This window comes from Falco naumanni, chromosome W, assembly GCF_017639655.2.
Source record: "Falco naumanni isolate bFalNau1 chromosome W, bFalNau1.pat, whole genome shotgun sequence".
In the NCBI taxonomy this organism is placed as follows: Eukaryota; Metazoa; Chordata; class Aves; order Falconiformes; family Falconidae; genus Falco; species Falco naumanni.
In genome coordinates this window covers 23,748,404-23,771,116 of record NC_054079.1, presented here as the reverse complement: position 1 = coordinate 23,771,116, position 22,713 = coordinate 23,748,404, and the positions used below count along the sequence as shown (strand labels likewise).

Here is a 22,713-nt window from a genome sequence, read left to right as displayed (position 1 = left end):
TAAAGCAAAATACACTGTCTTTGGCTGTCCTTGTTCCACAATAACAGGAAGATTTTGGTGGGAAAAGAATGTTGCAGGTGGGAACAGATAACTACAGAAGAGAAACAGGGGTGGACTTGGTATTTAGGCAACTAACCAATAATGAGCTTAGCTTTTGTAATATGTATGAGCTAATTATAACAAGGCATAAAAGGTGACTGTAAGGGACAATAAAGGAAGTCTGCTGATCACTCATATTGAGTGACTGTGTCTTCCCTCCGTCGCGACACAGCAGGTCGTCACTAACCATTTCTTCCTGGACTGTGGAGACTTAATTCTGCTCCTCATCCCTGTCTTCCAGCTCAGGGTGCTGAATACCTTAAGTGTAGCAGGTCTGACTATTAAAGACTGAGGCAAAGAAGGCATTAAATACCTCAGCCTTTTCCTCATCCTATGTGACAATGTTCCCTGCTGCATCCAATAAAGGATGCAGATTATCCTTGGCCTTTCTTTTATTTCTTAGGCATTTGTAGAAACATTTTTTGTTATCTTTCATGGCAGTGGGCAACTGGAGGTCCAGCTGACCTTCTGCCTTTCTAATTTTTTCCCTGCTTAACCTCATAACATCTTTACAGTCCTCCTGAGTTGCCTGCCCCTTCTTCCAAAGGTGGTAAATTCTCTTTTTTCCCGAGTTCCAGCCAAAGCTCTCGGTTCAGCTAGGCCGGTCTTCCTACCCACTGGCTTGTCTTTCAGCATATGGGGACAACTTACTCCTGCACGTTTAAGATTTCCTTCTTGAAGAATGTCCAGCCTTCCTGGACTCCTTTGCCCTTCAGGACTGCCTCCCAAAGGACTATGTCAAACCAGTCTCATAACTAGGCCAAAGTCTGCCCTCCGGAAGTCCAAGGAAGCAGTTTTGCTGACCCCCCTCCGTACTTCGTCAAGTATTGAAAACTATCATTTCATGATCATGATGCCCAAGATGACCTCCAATCATCACATTACCCACAAGTCCTCCTCTGTTCGCAAACAACAGGCCCAGCAGGGCCCTTTTCCTAGTTGGCTCACTCACCAGCCGTGTCAGGATATCTTCTGTGCACTCCAGGAATCTCCTAGACTGTTTCCTCTCTGCTGTATTGTATTTCCAGCAGACATCTGATAAGTTGAAGTCCCCCCCATGAGTACAAGGGCTAGCAATCATGAGACTTCTCCCAGCTGCCTCTTCATCCTGCTTCAAAAGCAGATTCCCAGGGGATTCTGCTAAATAGCTCCCCGAATAGCTTAAAGTTTGCTCTCTTGAAATCCAGGGCAGCAGCTCTCAGCTGACCTTTTTTCTCATTACACTGAAAATTTTAAACTCAGACATTTCATGATCACTGTGGCCAAGACAGCCACCTGCCATCACATCCCCCATGAGTCCTTCTCTATTCACAAACAGCAAGTCTAGGAGGGCATCTTTCCTAGTTGGATCACTGAGTACCTGTGACAAGAAATAATACTGGTTCCAGTACAAACCCCTGGGGGACACCATTCATCATTGGTCTCCATCCAGGCTTCGAGCCATTGATCTCAATTCTTTGAGTGCAACCATGCAACCAATTCGTTATCCACCAAGTGGTCCATCCATCAAACCTATGTCTCTCGATTTTAGAGACAAGGATGTTGCATGGGACAGTATCAAATGCTTTTAAGGAGTCCAGGTAGATGACATCAGTCACTCTTCCCTTATCCACCAATACTGTAACCCGGTTGTAGAAGTGTCATGGTTTAACCCTGGCCAGCAACCAAACACCATGCAGCCACTCCCTCACTTCCCCTCACCCAGAAGGGTGGGGAGGAGATTTGGAAAGTAATGTAAAACTTGAGGCTTGAGATAAGAACAATTTAATAGGTAAAGCAAAATCCATGCATGCAAGCAAAGCAAAACAAGGAATTCATTCACTACTTTCCATTGGCAGGCAGGTGTTCAGCCATCTCCAGGAAAGCAGGGCTCCATCACGCATAATGGTTACTCAGGAAGACAAACACCATGATGCCAGATGTTCCCCCCTTACTTCTTCCCCCAGTTTATATACTCAGCATGACATCATATGGTATAGAATACCTCTTTGGCTAGCTAGGGTCACCTGTCCTGGCTGTGACCCCTCCCAATTTCCTGTGCCCCTCCAGCCCTCTCACTGGTAGGGCCCAAGAAACTGAAAATTCCTTGACTTAGTATAAACATTACCTAGCAACAACTAAAAACATCAGTGTCCTATCAGCATTATTCTCACATCAGAGCCACAGCACTGCATCAGCCACTAATAATAAAATTAACTCTATCCCAGCTGAAACCAGGATAAGAAAGCTACCAAATTTATTCAGGCATGATTTACCCCTAGTAAAGCCATGTTGACTGTCACGAATCACCTCCCTGTTTTCCATGTTATAGACTCATATATATATATGAAGAGTACAAGGGCTAGCAATCATGAGACTTCTCCCAGCTGCCTCTTCATCCTGTTTGGGTGGTCTATAACAGACTCCCACCTTGATATCTGCCTTGTTGTCCTCTACCCCGATTCTTACCCAATAACAAGAAGGGCTTCTTTAGGTACATAGTACAACAAAGGAAGATGAAGGAAACTGTATCCCCCTCTCATGAGCTGAATGGGAGACCTGGAGAAGGACTGACATGGAGAAGACTAAGGTGCTCAACAACTTTTTTCCTCGATCTTCGCCAGCAAGTGTTCTAGCCATGCTGCTCAACTCACAGAATCCTAAGGCAAGGACTGGGAGAGTGAAGTACTGCCCACTGTAGATGGTCTCAAACCTGATCTCTTAAGGAACCTGAAGGTGCACAAGTCCATGGGACTTGATGAGATGCATCCAAGGGTCCTGAGGGAACTGTCAGGTGAAGTTGCTAAGCCACTATCCATCATATTTGAAAAGTCATGGCAGACCAGTGAAATTCCCATGGACTGGAAAAGGGGAAATATAGCCCCATTTTTAAAAAGGGAAAGAAGGAAGACCTAGTGAACTATGGGCTGGTCAGTCTCACCTCTATGCCCAACAAGATCTTCCTGCAAGCTATGCTAAGGCACATGGAAAACAGGGAGGTGATTCGTGACAGTCAACATGGCTTTACTAGGGGTAAATCATGCCTGAATAAATTTGGTAGCTTTCTTATCCTGGTTTCAGCTGGGATAGAGTTAATTTTATTATTAGTGGCTGATGCAGTGCTGTGGCTCTGATGTGAGAATAATGCTGATAGGACACTGATGTTTTTAGTTGTTGCTAGGTAATGTTTATACTAAGTCAAGGAATTTTCAGTTTCTTGGGCCCTACCAGTGAGAGGGCTGGAGGGGCACAGGAAATTGGGAGGGGTCACAGCCAGGACAGGTGACCCTAGCTAGCCAAAGAGGTATTCTATACCATATGATGTCATGCTGAGTATATAAACTGGGGGAAGAAGTAAGGGGGGAACATCTGGCATCATGGTGTTTGTCTTCCTGAGTAACCATTATGCGTGATGGAGCCCTGCTTTCCTGGAGATGGCTGAACACCTGCCTGCCAATGGAAAGTAGTGAATGAATTCCTTGTTTTGCTTTGCTTGCATGCATGGATTTTGCTTTACCTATTAAATTGTTCTTATCTCAAGCCTCAAGTTTTACATTACTTTCCAAATCTCCTCCCCACCCTTCTGGGTGAGGGGAAGTGAGGGAGTGGCTGCATGGTGTTTGGTTGCTGGCCAGGGTTAAACCATGACACTTCTACAACCGGGTTACAGTATTGGTGGATAAGGGAAGAGTGACTGATGTCATCTACCTGGACTCCTTAAAAGCATTTGATACTGTCCCATGCAACATCCTTGTCTCTAAAATCGAGAGACATAGGTTTGATGGATGGACCACTTGGTGGATAACGAATTGGTTGCATGGTTGCACTCAAAGAATTGAGATCAATGGCTCGAAGCCTGGATGGAGACCAATGATGAATGGTGTCCCCCAGGGGTTTGTACTGGAACCAGTATTATTTCTTGTCACAGGTACTCAGTGATCCAACTAGGAAAGATGCCCTCCTAGACTTGCTGTTTGTGAATAGAGAAGGACTCATGGGGGATGTGATGGCAGGTGGCTGTCTTGGCCACAGTGATCATGAAATGTCTGAGTTTAAAATTTTCAGTGTAATGAGAAAAAAGGTCAGCTGAGAGCTGCTGCCCTGGATTTCAAGAGAGCAAACTTTAAGCTATTCGGGGAGCTATTTAGCAGAATCCCCTGGGAATCTGCTTTTGAAGCAGGATGAAGAGGCAGCTGGGAGAAGTCTCATGATTGCTAGCCCTTGTACTCATGGGGGGGACTTCAACTTATCAGATGTCTGCTGGAAATACAATACAGCAGAGAGGAAACAGTCTAGGAGATTCCTGGAGTGCACAGAAGATATCCTGACACGGCTGGTGAGTGAGCCAACTAGGAAAAGGGCCCTGCTGGGCCTGTTGTTTGCGAACAGAGGAGGACTTGTGGGTAATGTGATGATTGGAGGTCATCTTGGGCATCATGATCATGAAATGATAGTTTTCAATACTTGACGAAGTACGGAGGGGGGTCAGCAAAACTGCTTCCTTGGACTTCCGGAGGGCAGACTTTGGCCTAGTTATGAGACTGGTTTGACATAGTCCTTTGGGAGGCAGTCCTGAAGGGCAAAGGAGTCCAGGAAGGCTGGACATTCTTCAAGAAGGAAATCTTAAACGTGCAGGAGTAAGTTGTCCCCATATGCTGAAAGACAAGCCAGTGGGTAGGAAGACCGGCCTAGCTGAACCGAGAGCTTTGGCTGGAACTCGGGAAAAAAGAGAATTTACCACCTTTGGAAGAAGGGGCAGGCAACTCAGGAGGACTGTAAAGATGTTATGAGGTTAAGCAGGGAAAAAATTAGAAAGGCAGAAGGTCAGCTGGACCTCCAGTTGCCCACTGCCATGAAAGATAACAAAAAATGTTTCTACAAATGCCTAAGAAATAAAAGAAAGGCCAAGGATAATCTGCATCCTTTATTGGATGCAGCAGGGAACATTGTCACATAGGATGAGGAAAAGGCTGAGGTATTTAATGCCTTCTTTGCCTCAGTCTTTAATAGTCAGACCTGCTACACTTAAGGTATTCAGCACCCTGAGCTGGAAGACAGGGATGAGGAGCAGAATTAAGTCTCCACAGTCCAGGAAGAAATGGTTAGTGACGACCTGCTGTGTCGCGACGGAGGGAAGACACAGTCACTCAATATGAGTGATCAGCAGACTTCCTTTATTGTCCCTTACAGTCACCTTTTATGCCTTGTTATAATTAGCTCATACATATTACAAAAGCTAAGCTCATTATTGGTTAGTTGCCTAAATACCAAGTCCACCCCTGTTTCTCTTCTGTAGTTATCTGTTCCCACCTGCAACATTCTTTTCCCACCAAAATCTTCCTGTTATTGTGGAACAAGGACAGCCAAAGACAGTGTATTTTGCTTTACTTCAGATAAGCTGAGAGCGATGTGCATTTTTGTCCAGCCAGCTGGACTATGTCTATGAACTTTTTCAGCTAGCCAGTTATCCACACTGCTGCTCCTCTTAGACATGCACAAGTCTATGGGGCCAGATGGGATCCACTCAAGGGTACTGAGGGAGCTGGTGGAAGAGCTCACCAAGCCACTCTCCATCATTTATCAACAGTTTTGGCTAAGCAGAGAGGTCCCAGTTGACTGGGGGTTAGCAAATGTGATGCCCATCTACAAGAAGGGCAGGAAGGAGTGTCCAAGGAATGTCAGACCTGTCAACCTGTCCACAGTACCAGGGAAGCTTATGGAGTAGATCATCTTGAGTGCCAGCATGTGACATGTAGAGGACAACCATGGGATCAGACCCAGCCAGCATGGGTTTATGAAAGGCAGGTCCTGCTTGACAAACCTGATCTCCTTCTACAACAAGATGACCTGCCTAGTGGATGAGAGAAAGGCTGTGGATGTTGTCTATCTGGACCTTAGTAAAGCCTTTGACACTCTCTCCCACAGCATTCTCCTGGAGAAAGTGGCTGCTCATGGCTTGGACGGGTATACTTTACACTGGATAAAAAGCTGGCTGGCTGGCTGAGCCCAAAGAGTGGTGGTGAATGAAGTTACATCCACTTGGTAGCCAGTCACAAGTGGTGTTCCCCAGGGCTCAGTACTGGGACCAGTTCTGCTTAATATCTTTACCAACAATCTGGATGAGGGGATTGAGTGCACCCTCAGTAAGTTTGCAGATGACACCAAGTTGGGGAGGGAGTGTTGATCTGCTTGAGGGTAGGAAGGCTCTGCAGAGGGATCTGGACAGGCTGGATCGATAGGGCAAGGCCAATTGTATGAAGTTCAATAAGGAGAAGTTCCAGGTCCTGCACTTGGGTCACAATAACTCCATGCAACACTACAGGCTTGGAGAAGAGTGGCTGGAAAGCTGCCTGGGAGAAAATGACCTGTTCTGTTGATTGACAGCTGGCTGAACATGAGCCAACAGTGTGCCCAGGTGGCCAAGGCAGCCAACAGCACCCTGGCCTGTATCAGAAATAGTGTGACCAGCAGGACTAGGGAAGTGATTGTCCCCCTGTACTTGGCACTGGTGAGCCTGCACCTCAAATCCTGTGTTCAGCTTTGGGCCCCTCACCACATGAAAGACATTGAGGTGCTGGAGAGTGTCCAGAGAAGGGCAACGAAGCTGGTGAAGGGTCTAGAGCACAAGTCTTATGAGGAATGGCTGAGGGAAGTGGGGTGGTTTAGTCTGGAGAGAAGGAGGATCAGGGGAGACCTTATCTCTCTGTACAACTGCCTGAAAGGAGGTTGTAGACAGGTGGGTGTCAGTCTCTTCTCCCAAGTAACAAGTGATAGGGCAAGAGGAAACAGCCTCAAGTTGTATCAGGAAAGGTTTAGATTGGACATTAGGGAAACTTTCTTAATGGAAAGGGTTGTAAAGCATTTGAACAGGCTGCCCAGGGAGGTGGTTGAGTCACCATCCCTGGAGGTATTTAAAGATGCATAGATGTGGCACTTAGGGACATGGTTTAGTAGTGGATTTGGCAGTGTTAGATTTAAGGTTGGACTTAATTATCTTAAAGGTATTTTCCAACCTAAATGATTCTATGATTTTTAAGTCCCTTAACAAGTTCAGCTACAGCTGTGCCTTGGCTTTCCTGACTGATCCCCTCCCTGCATTTCCAGACCATATCCCTACAATCTCCCCAGGATGTGTATCCTTGTCTCCACTGCCTATGCATTTTGGTTTTGTGTTTTACTGTGGCTAAGAGGTCTTGGCTTAGCCATGCTGGCCTCCTGCCTCACTTGCCCAACTTCTTGCATGTCAAGATTGAGAGCTCTTGTGTTCTAACAAAAATGTCAGCAGTACTCTGGAAGAAAAGTCATCTAAAAAAAAAAACAAACCCTGAAAATATTTTAACGTTTCAGCCTGTCATGGTTTAACCCCAGCTGACAACTTAGCACTACACAGCTGCTTGCTCCCCCCACAATGGGATGGAGGAGGGAATCAGTAGGATAAAAGTGAGAAAACTTGTGGGTTGAGATAAAGACTGTTTAATAGGGAAAGCAAAAGTCATGTGCACAAGCAGAGCAAAACAAGGAATTCATTCACTACTGCCCATTAGCAGGCATGTGTTGAGCCATCTCCAGGAGAGCAGGGCTCCATCACATGTAATGGTTACTTGGGAAGACAAACACCATAATTCCGAAAGTCCCTCCCTTCCTTCTTCTTTCCCCAGCTTTATATTGCTGAGCATGATGTCATACGGTATGGAATATCCCTTTGGTCAGTTGGGGTCGGCTGTCCTGGATGTGTCCCCTTCCAACTTCTTGTGCACCCCTAGCCTACTTGCTGGTGGAGCAGTGTGAGAAGCAGAAAAGGCCTTGACTCTGTGTAAGCACTGCTCAGCAATAACTAAAACATCCCTGTATTATCAACACTGTTTTCAGCACAAATCCAAAACAGCCTGATACTAGCTTCTATGAAGAAAATTAACTCTATCCCAGCCAAAACCAGCACATTCTCTACCACTTATTCCATACCATTTACATCATGCTTGGATCCCACACTATCCAATACATCCTCATTAAGCACCACCACCCTTCCCATCCTTTGATATAATACAGTAGCTACTGTGAAGAAATTTAACTCTATCCCAGACAAAAGCAGCACATCACTGTTTTGTGTATGGCTTATATCAGGTAGACTTTTCAAAGTGGAATGAAAATAAACCTATAGGGCTAATGTTTATCTAGTCTGATGAATCTCATGTTCTCTTATTTAGTCCCTAAAATACTGTAGCAAAACCCACCTCTCCCAAAACAAAAAACAACAGCAACAAAAACCAGCAACAAAATGAAAATAAAATCCAACCCCAAAACACCTCTAGTTGAATATTCAAGACAAAGTGCCTGAATGAAAACCCATCACTTATGTCTGAACTATTCATTGTCACGTTAAATGCAATTCTGAAGCAATACTATTTTTGCAGAAGAGACATGAAAACATATTTTCGGTTAGAGGTCACCTGACCCTCTCAACAGCCTCTCTCGACCTTCTACAGGCTGCAGCAGACTGACTCGGTAGCCTTGACCAGGCTAAAGTCACTTATACACTTGCTGTATTCAGCTTTTCCTCCTTCACAACCATCACCTCCTGCCCGTGCTAAACCAATCTCAGTAATGCAAAGCAAAGCTGCAACTACAGCGAACTTAAAGAGACACTGCTCTGAAGTAATTTTTCCTTCCAATTACTTTGCACCTACTATATCTGCAAGTAACGTATAACATCATAATATCTGAAGGAAATAATCCTAAAATTCCACTCAACCAAACAACACTGTTTATTATCCCACCACTGCCACTATATTTACTGTGGGCATTTGACTGCATGTGCTGTGTTGTCAGTTTTTAGCATTTCTCATGTGCACTTTCTCCCAGTCTTAAGTCTTTTATTTTTTTCCTCTTGTGTATGTTTAAATAAAGAAATCCTTACATTATTTTAATCGATTGTATTTATATTTTTCATATCACAGTGCTTACACCTAAAAAGTAGCTCTTGCAGACTATTTCAGCATTAGCCAATTTTGACAAAGTTCTAGCGTTTGGTGTCCCTTTTACACACACATACACAACGACTGTTTGCTTCCTTCTAACACCTTTGCTGTTATTTTTTTTTTAATGCATGAAAGATAAACGAAACTATGAACACACCACTGCTATCCCCTGTATCTCGAAACAGAATATTCCTCGCAGGTAATCAAGTAACACAACACACATACACACCCCCACTTGCAATAACCCCGGTTTAACTCCCGGAGAACAATGCACTTCACTCCGTGCCCCCTCCCCGGTCAGGGGAGGCAGGCAGGGACAGCCAGGCAGAGAAGAGGAAGACAAACGGGGAGGGGACAGGAAGATACGCGGTCCCAATTAAAATTTGAGAGCCAGAGAGTTATAAAGCAGCGGTGGGAGTGAGTGAGCCAACTAGGAAAAGGGCTCTGCTGGACCTGTCGTTTGCTAACAGAGGAGAACTTGTGGGTAATGTGATGCTTGGAGGTCATCTTGGGCATCATGATCATGAAAATGATAGTTTTCAATACTTGACAAAGTACGGAGGGGGGGTCAGCAAAACTGCTGTACAACTGCCTGAAAGGAGGTTGTAGAAAGGTGGGTGTCAGTCTCTTCTCCCAAGTAACAAGCGATAGGGCAAGAGATAACAGCCTCAAGTTGCACCAGGAAAGGTTTAGATTGGACATTAGGGAAACTTTCTTCACGGAGTTGCCTGCCCCTTCTTCCAAAGTTGGTAAATTCTCCCTTTTCCGCTGAGTTCCAGGCAAAGCTCTCTTTTCAGCCAGGCTGGTCTTCTTCCTTGCCAACTCGTCTTTTTACAGCACATGGGGATGGCCTGCTCCTGTACCTTTAAGACTTCCTTCTTGAAGAATGTCCAGCCTTCCTGGACCCCTTGGCCCTTCAGGACTGCCTCCCAAGGGACCCTGTCAACCAGGCTCCTAAATAGGCCAAAGTTGGCTCTCTGGAAGTCCAAGATTATACTGTCTCCCCTTCTTAACTTCTCCAAGAATCAAAAACTCTATCATCTCATGATCGCTATGCCCAAGATGTCCTCTGACCACCACATCACCCACCAGTCCTTCCCTGTTTGTAAACAACAGGTCCAGTGGGGCATCTCCCCTGGTTGGCTCACTGACCAGCTGTGTCAGGAAGTTATCTTCCACACACTCCAGGAGCCTCCTAGATGGTTTCCTGTCTGCTGTCTTGTATTTCCAGCAGACATCTGGTAAGTTGAAGTCCCCCATGAGAACAAGGGCTAGATATCATGAGACTTCTCCCAGCTGCTTGTAGAATGTTTCATCTGCCTCTTCATCCTGGTTGGGTGGTCTATTACAGACTTCCACCAGGATATCCGCCTTGTTGGCCCTCCCTTGATCCTCAATCATAAATTTGTACTTGCAATACTTACTTTGGTTTTAATTTGAGGAATATGCTTCACCAATTTGGTTGACCTTAACACCTCAGTGGATGGGAAACTTCCTCATAATTTTCTTCCTAACTTCTCTCTCATACATTTTTTTCATTGATTATGAGTAATCAATGCATCATAGACACTACTGTGCAGAACTATCCAAGTTCCTCTACCAGTCAGCCTCAAAATCTAACCACCAAGGACAGGGTATTAATGTCTCATTAGTCTATAAGTAAAATATGCTTAACAGTTCTGATTGTGTTAATGGTGCATTTGTAACATAGTCTTTGATACCTACAAAGAAGGCAAGATCACCATTATTCTTACCCATAAACACTTTACCCTATTGTCACCATCATTCAGTTGAAACACTCCCTGACATACAGGGCTACCACACTGCCTCTCTTTCCTTTGGGTACAAACTCTTCAGAGGAAGAGTTTGTAGCCATCCAAAATTAGTAAATGTACGTGAAATCATCCCCAGAAAAAGAATTTTTGAGTTTAAGTTTATGGATAAACTGGAAAAAAAACCCAACTCTAATAATATCTAAGTAAAAGTGCACTTACTAGGTTACAACTGGTTTTAGCGCTTGAAGCAGTATATACAAATTAAAAGAGTATATACTATCAAGGGGATACCAAAATTACTGAGGCATAGTTTCAGGATATCTTCCAAGCAATCAGGTATAATAGAGGACTTACATGAAAGTACCTCTGCAGAATCATGCTACTAGAAGCATTTTCCTCTCTAAAACCAGAATAAATGAAGAGGAGGATCAGCTAATTCCTTTTGTACCATAAGCCTAATCAAAGTCACTGAGTCTATTGTTTATTATAACACTGGCTATAATCCCCGAGTAGTTAAATATGTACAGGGAGAACATTTTTTTGCTGTCTACAAAGAGAGAAAGAAATTATGGATTATGTCAAATACATATATTTTTATGCTGCCTGTGTTTGTAGGCTTGTGATAGGAGATCTCTGAAAAAGCAGATATTTCGTATCACTTTTGGGATGTACTATTTCCTTATATCAATGCTTGTTTTTTGTTTAATGCTCAAGTGTTTCACAGAAAACCAATCACATTGTTGATAGGATAGGGAATACTAACATTAACATAAATGATGAAGATACAGATAAACTGTCTGAGCAGCCAGGGATCAGGTTAGGAAAGCTAAAGCCCTGATAGAATTTAATCTGGCCAGGAATGTCAAGGACAACAAGAAAAGCTTCTATAGGTACATCAGTGATAAAAGGAAGACTAGGGAAAACGTGGGCCCTCTCGGGAAGGAAACAGGAGACATCATTACCCAGCACATGAAGAAGGCTGAGGTACTCAATGACTTTTTCGCTTTGGTCTTCACCGACAAGTACTCCAGCCACACTGCCCAAGTCACAGAAGGCAAAGGCAGGGACTGGGAGAATGAAGAACCACCCGCTGTAGGTGAAGATCAGGTTTGAGACCATCTAAGGAACCTGAAGGTACACAAGACCATGGGACCTGAGGAAACTGGTGGATGAAGTGGCTAAGCCACTATCCATCATATTTGAGAAGTTGTGGCAGACCAGTGAAATTCCCATGGACTGGAAAAGGGGAAATGTAACTCCCATTTTTAAAAAAGGAAAGAAGAAAGACCCGGGAAACTACAGGCCAGTCACTCTCACCTCTGTGCTTAGCAAGGTCATGGAGCAGATCCTCCAGGAAACTATGCTAAGGCACATGGAAATTAAGGCAGTGACTGGTGACAGTCAACATGACTTCACTAAGGGCAAATCATGACTGACAAATTTCATGGCCTTTTACGATGCGGTTACAGCATTAATGGATGAGGGAAGAGCAACTGATGTCATCTACTTGGACTTGTGCAAAGCTTTTGACACTGTCCCATATGGCATCCTTGTCTCTACACTGGAGAGACATAGATTTGACAGATGGACCACTCAGTGGATAAGGAATTGACTGGATGGTCGTACTCAAACAGTTGCAGTCAACAGCTCGATGTCTAAATGGAGACCAGTGACGAGTGGCATTCCTCAGGGGTTTGTACTGGGACTGGCACTGTTAAACATCTTTGTCAGTGACATAGATGGTGGGATCGAGTGCACCCTCAGCAAGTTTGCTGATGATACCAAGCTGTGTGGTATGTTCGACATGCTGGAGGGAAGAGATGCCATCCAGAGGGACCTTGACAGGCTTAGGAGGTGAGCCCATGCAAACCTCATGAAGTTCAACAATGCCAAGTACAAGATCCTGAACCTGGGTCGGGGCAACCCTGAGAATCAATACAGGTTGGGTGGAGAATGGATTGAGACCAGCCCTGAGGAGAAAGACTTATGAATGCTCGAAGAAGGTCCCCCGTGGAGAGTCAGCCAAATCACGACAATCACACCAATATGCCTACATGCCGTGCTCCCTTTATTAAACAAACAGGTCATATTTATAACTTAAACCGACCGCTCACACGACTCTACACACAGGTGATTGGATAAAAGTCTCTGGCCACGTGGACGTCTGTGTCACTGATTGGTGAGCATGCTGCAGGCGCCTGATCAGAGTGTGCCGATGAGAGTGTGTTGATTCAAGGATTCCCAGGACTTGCTCTGCACCTGGCTTCTTGTTTGTGCATAGCTTGTTTTCTTTCTCACACTGCTTGTTCCAAGGACAATTTAAAGTTGCTCTGCAGCTTCAACTATCAGGCCTGGGTTGTCCAACCCAGACAATGGTAACATATGTGCTCGGTCCTTAAAAAATCCCTCTACATATCCCCCTTTTTCTTTTTGGACAACCCATGTCTGTTTCACAGTAGATGTTAAACCTTTCTTCACACAAGAAAATAAACAGCTAAAAACTAAAAACGTTACAACAATGATTATAACAAAGTGTATTCCTTCCATCAATAACATCTTTAACCAACCTGTTATCCCCAAATCTCTCAACCATTCATCAAAGGGATTACCAGCAGCAAGAATATGCTTCATGTTTCCCTGCAGTTGTGAACAACTTCTTGTGCATCAATATGGAATGATCGGAAAGGTTCATAAAACACATCCCTTCAAAATCCTCACAACCGTGTCCATGTGCTAATAACAAAAAATCTATTGCAGCTCTATTATGTAAGGTAGCATGCCTAACACTATCTACATCAAGCAATAATGAACTTAAAATCTGCGATGTAAGATTAAAATGTTTCTCTCCCCAGCACGCTAACCTTCGTATATTCTTAACATTTAATGCTGCCATTGCCCCCGGCATAAATATGGAGGCTAGGACATTTGCTGTTACTGACTGTAGATCGACTCGGTCATTACATGTTTCATCAAAGGTGCGCAGTGCCCTCCGTGATCTATGAGATTGTTGAGTCATTTTTAATAAGTCTTTCATATGTGGAGCAAATAAAGTTAAACACCCTAAATAACATGGTCCACCGACAGGATACAAAGGAATCCCTGGCCACGCTCTGTCCCCACATATCAGAAAGACTCCCGGTGGCAACTGATAACCCCCTGATACATCTATATGGAAACCTCCAGTTTTCAATTCACCCCAAATCGGTGAACCTGTTAGATTTTGAAACCTTGTATAAAACCCCCATTCACCTTGATGTGTTAGCCATAACTGCCACGGGTCACCAAACCAAATTACTCCAGTGCCATTCACGGGTTGAAGTGCTGATGACATGAGGGTACAGTCTGCCATATCAGTTGCAGTAACATTAACATATTCAACAGCTACAACGCTAGCCAATAGGTCTAACTCCTGCAAAGGTAAATGATGTGGCTGATTTAAATTCTCAATAACCCTCTTCTGCCACGCTGCATTACACATAGAAGGCCAAACATATTGCCTATTTGGACTCATACATCTACCATTCTGATTGGAAGTCAGATCCACTGTTTTAACATTCCAAAAACCATCAAAATTTGTTTAATTCTCCCGCAAGGGAATACCAATTAAATTAGTTCTAAAGGGGTTGTCTGCTTGTTGCAGACTCAAACAAAAGTCTGTTACTCCTGTGATATTTGCCCATGTCACCCATATGTTTGTCCTAGGCAAGATGTCAAAAATACTTTGGCCAATGGGTAAAAAATTCATCAAGACCATAAACCCAAGTCCACCACTGAAACATGTTTAGTCCTACAATTTCCACTTTTTTATTATTTTTTTTTCTTTTACATTCCACCCCACAAATCTGTGCTTTCACAGATTCTGATGATGTATACTGTCTCCAATCAGCATGGTATTACACTAATCGTATGTTTTCTCTTGCTTCATGCCCGGTTACTAATCAAACACATACACTCTTTACACCATTTACAATTAAGCTTTGGCTTACAGAACCGTTTTACCCCACATAGCATACATTGGCATAATACCCGTGGTTTACATCCCTTACAACATAGACATTTTATTCCGTCTGCTTGCTCCGAGTCTTCTCTCATAAACCTAGCGACTCGTTGACTACTATACGCCGGACAATTGTCTGTCTTTATTTCTACAGGTACTCCCATGACAGCAAAACAAGACATTAAGTGTCTCTCCATATATAATGCCTTTTCACCGGTTTGTGCAGTGGCCCATATAAAATGAGAATAGATGTCAATTGTGACATGCACATACTTAAGCTTCCCAAAGTCAGGTACATGTGTTACATCCATTTGCCAAACCTGAAGTGCCTTCAGACCTTTTGGGTTAGTGCCCACCCCTAAACTAGGTCCATGATGACTACATTGAGGACAGGATCGAACAATACCCTTTGCATCTGCTATGGGTATTTGATACTGTCGATGTAAAGACTTTGCATTCTGATGAAACATCTCGTGGCTGTTACGAGCTTCTTCAAACTTATTTGTTGGAGGAGTTATTGCCGGACAGCTGACTGCTTCATCAGCTCTAGCGTTACCTTCACCCAAACCAATGGTCCACTGATGACTTCTAATATGCATAATACAAAATTCATGTTTTCTCTGTCGAAGAGTACTACGCAGTTGTAGAAACATTTCACCAAGATGTTGATTCTTTGTCTCTCTCAACAAGGCATCTTCAATGCGCTGTACTACACCAACTACGTACAATGAGTGATACTATGTTTACAGGTGTGTTGTTCCAGCTTCCCAATGCCCAACACACTGCTTTCAGTTCTAAGGTTGGAAGGTTGTCCCGTGGTTCACCGGTGAACATGTGTTTCTGCCTCTGATTATTGGATTGCCAAACACACGCAGCCTTCTTCATCTTTTGTCCTGCACCTGTAAACACCGTTGGCCCTTCAGCTGGTCTTTTTGAGCGTAACGGTCTCGCAATCCACTGATAATGTTCTAACATCTTCCAGAGAGGTCCTTTTGGCCGGTTGTTGTGTACAACACCTGTATCGCCCATCAAGGCTTCCTGTATGGCTGTTGAATGTCTCAGGAGCCACTCATAATCATCATCACGGACTGGAATAGTGATATCTGCCGGTTCAGTCCCATCAATTTCAACAATCCTGTCTCTTCCTTTTCTCACCAAGGCCGCTACTGCTTCAGGGCGACTTAAAATATGATGTCTGGGTTGCAATGGCAAAAACAACCACTCTAAAATGATCGCTGTATTTTCCCCCTTTTTCTTTTGCCATTGTAGAATAAGGGCAAAAGGTGAAGTGGCAACATTACAAACCAAGAAAGATAACGGATGATTCGCCATTCGGCGACCACACCAGCCAGTCTGAATCTTGCGGGACACAACTTCTAGGGCAGCCCGCTGTTCTGGTGAACAAGTTTGAGGACTGTTTGCTTCGGTGCCATGCAACCAGGATTGGAACGGTTGCAAATCATTGTTAGTGAGGCCAACTATATTACGAACCCACTGTAGATCTCCTAAAAGCCTTTGAGCATCATGCCGATTAGCTATTTGTGTAGTAAAGAGTTACCTTCTGTGGTCGGATCTGAGCATCCAAGATGAGCCAGCCCAAATATTTCCATGGGGCTGAACGCTGAACCTTCTCAGGCGCCACAATCAAACCACATGATAGAAGGTGGTCAACAATCCATTTCATTTAATCATCTGAAATCCCTTGTTCAGCGGCCAATAACATATCGTCCATATAATGATAGATCAGGACGTGAGGCCAACGCTGTCGTACCGGAACAAATGCCCAATCTACAAAAGTCTGACACATCATAGAAGAGTTCTTCATTCCTTGTGGTAAGACAACCCATTCATACCGTTTGGCTGGAGCGGCACGGTTTATTGACGGCAGAGTGAATGCAAATCTTTGCGTGTCGTCAGGATGTAAGGGAATCGTGAAGAAACAGTGTTTCAAGTCTATTACAACAATTTGCCAAATCTGAGGGATCATCATAGGAAGCTATTTAGCAGAATCCCCTGGGAATCTGCTTTTGAAGGCTCAGGAGTCCATGAGTGCTGGTCAGTTATTTAAGAACCACCTTTTAGAAGCACAGGGGCAGGCAATTCCATTGTGTCGAAAGTCAAGCAAGCAGGGTAGAAGACGAGCTTGGCTGAACAGTGAACTCCTCGTGGAGCTCAAGAGGAAAAAGAAATTGTACGATCTCTGGAAGCGAGGTCAGGCTTTGCAGGAAGATTACAGAGCCATGGTTCATATATGAGGGAGAAGACACGAAAGGCCAAAGCTCAATTAGAGTTAAAACTGGCCAGTGCTTTATCAGATAACAAGAATTGCTTTTTTTTAAAGTATGTTAATAGCAAGAGGAGGTCTAAAGAAGGCATTGGACCAATACTTGTTGCAGACAGTCATCTGACTAATAGGGATGAAGAAAAAGCAGGGTCAGTCAATGCTTTTTTTCCCTCAGCCCTTAATAATACTGACAGACCTTTTCCTGCCTGGTCCCCTGAGTCAGAGGAACACAAGTGTGGGAACAGTGACTTTCTATTTGTGGACACTGAAATTGTAAGAGAGCAGCTGAAATGTGGTCAATGCCCCAAGCCTGTCAGTGTTCAAGAGGCATTTGGACAATGTCCTTAATAACATGCTTTAACTTGTTGTCAGCCCTGAAGTGGCCAGGCATTTGGACTAGATGATCATTGTAGGTCTCTTCCAACTGAAATGGTCTGTTTTGTTCTGGTCTGTTTTGTTCTAGTCTAATTTTACATACTCGCAGTGTGGCCATTTTTTTTATATTATAGTCTTTTTTATGTCATAGTTAAAGTCACTATAACCCTTAATCCTACTTGTTACACTGTGTTGAATCTTTTTTGATACCTTGCTATCTTTCTTCAGTCCATCAGTTTTCAGTGATCTTTTTGCTGTGATTAATGCAGTAAAACATTAGTATCTTTTTTGATCTTTGTGGCAAATGCATTTATTTTTGAATGGAATTATAATGTTGTTAACTTTAAAGATTTCCTTACAGAATAATAACTAGGATGGGGGAAGAATTTGGATTTAAAATGAGCCAATCAGATTAGTTTATACTTTGCCTTCTGTGTCACATCTGTTCGTGGAAGATGGTCCTGGCTTTTCTGTTAGAAGATTTATGCAGTCCCTTTGCTAATGTGGTTCCACTCTTAATTTATCACTGTTGAATCATCTTGGAAGCCTAAAATGTGACATTTTTTATCTTTTCCTGAAATCTGTCTCCTCCGAACCTCTGCTTAAAACCAAAGTTTTTTCACCATTTCATTTCATAATTAGTATATTTAGATCAAGATGTAATGTTTGTCAAAGTGTAGGCGACTTCATAATTTTAATTACAGTTTAATTAGCACATTCCATATGCTTATATCAAACCTCTAGGGCTGTCTTTTTTGTTTTGTTAAAAAAACTTGGATTTTTTTAGATGCTGACCAACTGGAACATTGCTGGCATGTGCTGTGTTTTGCAGATAGAATCCAGGAGTCCTTAGATGATACAAATCTTATATGATATTAAAATATTGTGCTGTCAATTTGAGCATCATAGTGCAGTATTCGCTAAAGTTTTTAATACATGGCAGACTTATGAAGGTGTGCATCTTCAATAAATGCCTGGTTCTGGTGCATTTTTGCTTTCTTTTGCAGCATAGAAAGGATATGATCACACAAATCCTTTTATCTGGACTGCAGGCTTCATGTTTTGATAAGAAAAGAAAAATGTGCACCTTGGAAGACAAATTAAATATTTTAAAGTGTTACTATGTATGTAAGTCATCTTGGTTATTATATAGAGTTCTTCCTCTGCCTTTTACATCTGTCTGATCTTAGATTTTGTCTATAACCATTTATTGCTTAAAATTGAATCATAGTTCAACTGGAAAGTATTAAGTCAACAAGATTTGACTTGACTTTTTTTTTTTTAAAGATCCAGTTGTGCTTTTGAGATGAGAGGCTAGAATAAGTGATCATCTCTCTTCACAGTACTTAGAAAAAGCAAATCACTGTATCATCTCTGAGCTGTTCGGCATTTGAGCAATGAATGGTACCATGCTCCATTAGAATAAATTAAGTGCTTTCTCCTTATCACACTCATGGCTTAATAGAAACTAATAGACAACTGTTTTGTAAAATGCTAGAATTAAAAAGTGGGTATGGTCCCTTCAAGGTTCAAACTAAAACCAATCATATGCTTAAATAGTAAATAGCAGTATATCACAAAATACACTCATAGATTTTGGTTCTTAAAAACAGTTCAGCTAGCAGTTTTTTTAAAAAGTGCAATGTGACTTTCTTTTCTTTCTCGGACTGAAATATTTTATAGACAATTTCTAAGCATTATTATTAAATCATTATTTTAAACCGATGAAAATCTCAATAAATGAGATTTCATTTTGAAAGACTTGAAAATTGCAGGGACAGGAACATCTCTAGAGAATCAGTTGCAGAACAAGAAGAGCTGCATGTTTAGTTTTCTAACTCAGATCTAGCCTATATTAATAGAAATTGTTGTTTGCTACTGCTCACCTGTTCTTGGCTTTTTTAAAAGGCATTCTCAGCCCAAGCTCTAGTGGATAGCCATTCAGATTATAAGTCCTCTTTTTGCAATGAGATCCTTGTGCCAGCTCTATTGATTTATTCGGTGATATGTCTGTCTGCTGAAGATCACTTCTTGTGAAGCTCCTTCTGAAACTGTGACAATAATTTGTAGCTGTGTTGTCATCAGGACTCAAAGATGTACGTTTGAATAAATCTAAAAATATGTTTATGCTCAAGAGATGTGGTGATACTACAGTAGTGTCGTGGATTCTGTAATTACTTTTCCTGATGCAGCTTGAAGTTTACATGTTCTTTCGATAAACAGACTATTATTTACATGTGCTCACAGCTTGACACATTCTACATGTAAAAGTTTTGATTTGGAAAAATAATCAAGGTTGCTGTATGAATATATTATATTTATGGTAAGCATGCTATAGTGGGCAAATAAGCAGCAGTAGGTCAGTTGTTAGCTAACGATGTCCCCGCCCCCACCCGGCGGCAGCACCGTCCCCAGCAGCCAGGCTGAAGCTCTTTGTTATCAAATTTGTCCCAAAACCTTGCACTGCCACAAACACCCTCTGGCCCCACTGTGGCCAGGAGGAAGGGGCGCCCAAGTGCACGCCTCCGCCCTCGCACTAGCGCGCCGACGGCTCAACGATCGCCCTCCATGACCCCACGTCCCGCCGCGCTGAGGAAAGGGGTAGGCGGGGCGGGCGACGGTCCAGCCACCACGACCAGCTTCCCTACTTCCCGCTCACTCAGTCCCTGCCGGCCCCTCCTGTCCCGCCACGTATCCCGCCGCGGGGCGCTGAGGGACTCCTTCCCGGACCCTTCTCGCCCACAGAGCAGAGGACAACCTCGATCGCTTCCCTCCACATCGCCCCCAGCCCCCGTGTCGGGCCTCCCTTCCCACCGCGGTGCGAGAGCCAGTGCCCCCGCGACCCAACTCCTTCCTGCCTCCCACCGTCCCGTCCCGGTCCCTCCCGGTCCCTTCCGCTCCCCACGGACTCCCCCTTGCTTTCCTGGAGTGCGCAATCGGCCATATCACCCGCGAGCAGGAAAGCTACATTGTGCAAGGTATGTGCGTGTGTAGGCACCCGGTCAGGCAGGTTGTACTCACTTCTCCCTGGCCTGACTGTCGGACGGGACGCTGATGTTGCTCTTGCCTTTGCCATACATGTCTGCAGAGAGCTCCGACTGTCACGCACCTGTCAACCCATCACAACCTCCCCAGGAACAGCCCCGTCACCATGGAGACGCCCCCCACCACCACCACCATTGGCCCGCCGCGCAGGAGGGCACACCCCACGCGCGGCGATTGACAGGCAAAGAACAGGACAGACTGCTTCCTCCTTCTCCCTCTCTCTCCCCCCACCCTCTTGGCTCCTTCTTCTTCCTCCCTCCCCTTCCCCGCTTGCGCTCTCCCTTCCCCGGTGCAAAGGGGAATTAGAAACGGTTCTAGAAGGATTTCAAACAACTCGCTGTTCCGAGCGCGCGCTACCCGCCCTCCGTTGCTACCGGCAAGGGAGAGCACGAAGGAGAGATGGAAAGTGCGGACTGGATTCCGCAGCTAGCACCACCAGATAGCGCCCAATGTCCCCGTTGTTCAGCCAACTGCACAGGCCACCGTGCACTGCCGCCCTCCCCGGCACCCCTTCCCTGCCCCTAGCCCATTCAACTAGCTGTGGAGTGCTCTGCGCCTCCCATTCCCCGCAGGCTGGGGGCGCAGCCGGCACGGAGTTGCCTCTGCTGTCCCCCTGGGATCTAGAGCGGCCCTGCGGCTGCCTCCGTCCCCCTCCTCCGCACCACCTCAACTGCCCTCGGCGTCCATGGTGACCCCACTCCTTGCAGAAGTCCCCTCAGCAGCTGCAGGGCCCTGACACCCAGTCCCAAACTACCTTAGGGTCTGCCACCCCTTTTGTAACTCTTCTGGCCCACTGGAGATGCTCCACACACCCTGCACTATGTGGGGGCCTGAACCAAGCCTTGGCACTGCAACATCCTTTCCCCTGAGCACCTCAGAGGCCAATTCATGGGCCCTTCCACCTAGACCCCTTCATGCTGGGCTTCAAATCCTCTTTTAATACCCACAAGTACCCCCTAAGCTATGACACATGCTGGTTTTGTCAGGCCCAAAACTACTTGAGTTACTTCTGTCTGCCCTCCCACAGAGATCTGCTCAGCTCCTACATTCCTTGACCACCACCAAAGCTTGAAACCTTCTTCTACCACAGCTAGGAAGTGTAGGAACAGTTCTGAGAGTGTGCTCCTTATCACAGTAGGGATACTGAATCAAAACAGTATGTCTTAGAAAAGCTAAAAAAAAAAAAAACACCACCAAAACCAAAAGATTTTTTTAAAGTTACATTTCAAATAATTGCATGCTCCTGAGAGGTGATAGGAAGAGAGAAACCACTACTACCATTTATTCCTTGGGATCTTTTTAAGTATCCCAAAGTTTCAAGACTTTTGTTGTTGCTACTCAAGCATAATCCCAAAATTTTCAGATTTTGATACATGTTTATATTTATAAAAATATCGTTAATCCTGTAAATCATAGAATCATAGAATGGTTTGGGTTGGAAGGGACCTTAAAGATCATCTAGTTCCAACCCCCCTGCTATGGGCAGGGACACCTTCCACTAGGCCAAGTTGCTCAAAGCCCCATCCAACCTGGCCTTGAATACTTCCAGGGATGGGGCATCCAGTCTCTCTGGGCAACCTGTACCAGTGTCTCACCACCCTCGCAGAAAATAATTTCTTCCTAATATCTAATCTAAATCTACCCTCTTTCAGTTTAAAGCCATTCCCCCTTGTCCTATCACTACATGCCCTTGTAAAATGCCCCTCTCCAGCTGTCTTGTAGGCCCCCTTTAGGTACTGGAAGGCCACTATAAGTTCTCCCCAGAGCCTTCTCTTCTCCAGGCTCAACAACCCCAACTCTCTTATCCTTTCTTCATAGGAGAGGTGCTCCAGCCCTCTGATCATCTTTGTGGCCCTCCTCTGGACTCACTCCAACAGGTCCGTGTCTTTCGTGTACTGGGGACCCCAGACCTAAATGTGGTACTCCAGGTGGGCTGTCATGAGAATGGAGTAGAGGGACAGAATCACCTGCCTCGACCTGCTGGCCATGCTTATTTTGAGGCAGCCCAGGATTCAGTTGGCTTTCTGGGCTGTACAGCCCATTGACAGGTCACATTGAGCTTTTAATCCACCAGCACCCATAAATCCTTCTCCTCAGGGCTAATCTCAATCCATTCTTCACCCAGCCTGTATTGGTACTGGGGATTGTCCTGATCCAGGTGCAGGACCTGGCACTTGGCCTTGT

The 22,713-nt window shown here is 44.5% G+C and overlaps 1 protein-coding gene across 8 annotated transcripts in view; it reads right to left on the bottom strand.

Annotated features, from left to right (window-relative positions):
* The window catches only part of LOC121080606 (single-stranded DNA-binding protein 2-like), a 144,973-nt gene extending 124,343 nt beyond the window's left edge, over positions 1 to 20,630 (bottom strand). For all 8 annotated transcript variants that reach the window (XR_005825440.1, XM_040578743.1, XM_040578744.1 and 5 more), the window contains exon 1: positions 20,506 to 20,630. Coding sequence is in view for 7 of the 8 variants with exons in the window: in XM_040578743.1 (XP_040434677.1) it covers positions 20,506 to 20,564 (59 nt within the window). In the remaining variant the exon portion in view is untranslated. The remainder of the gene's footprint in view (positions 1 to 20,505) is intronic.
* Positions 20,631 to 22,713: the final 2,083 nt, after the last annotated feature.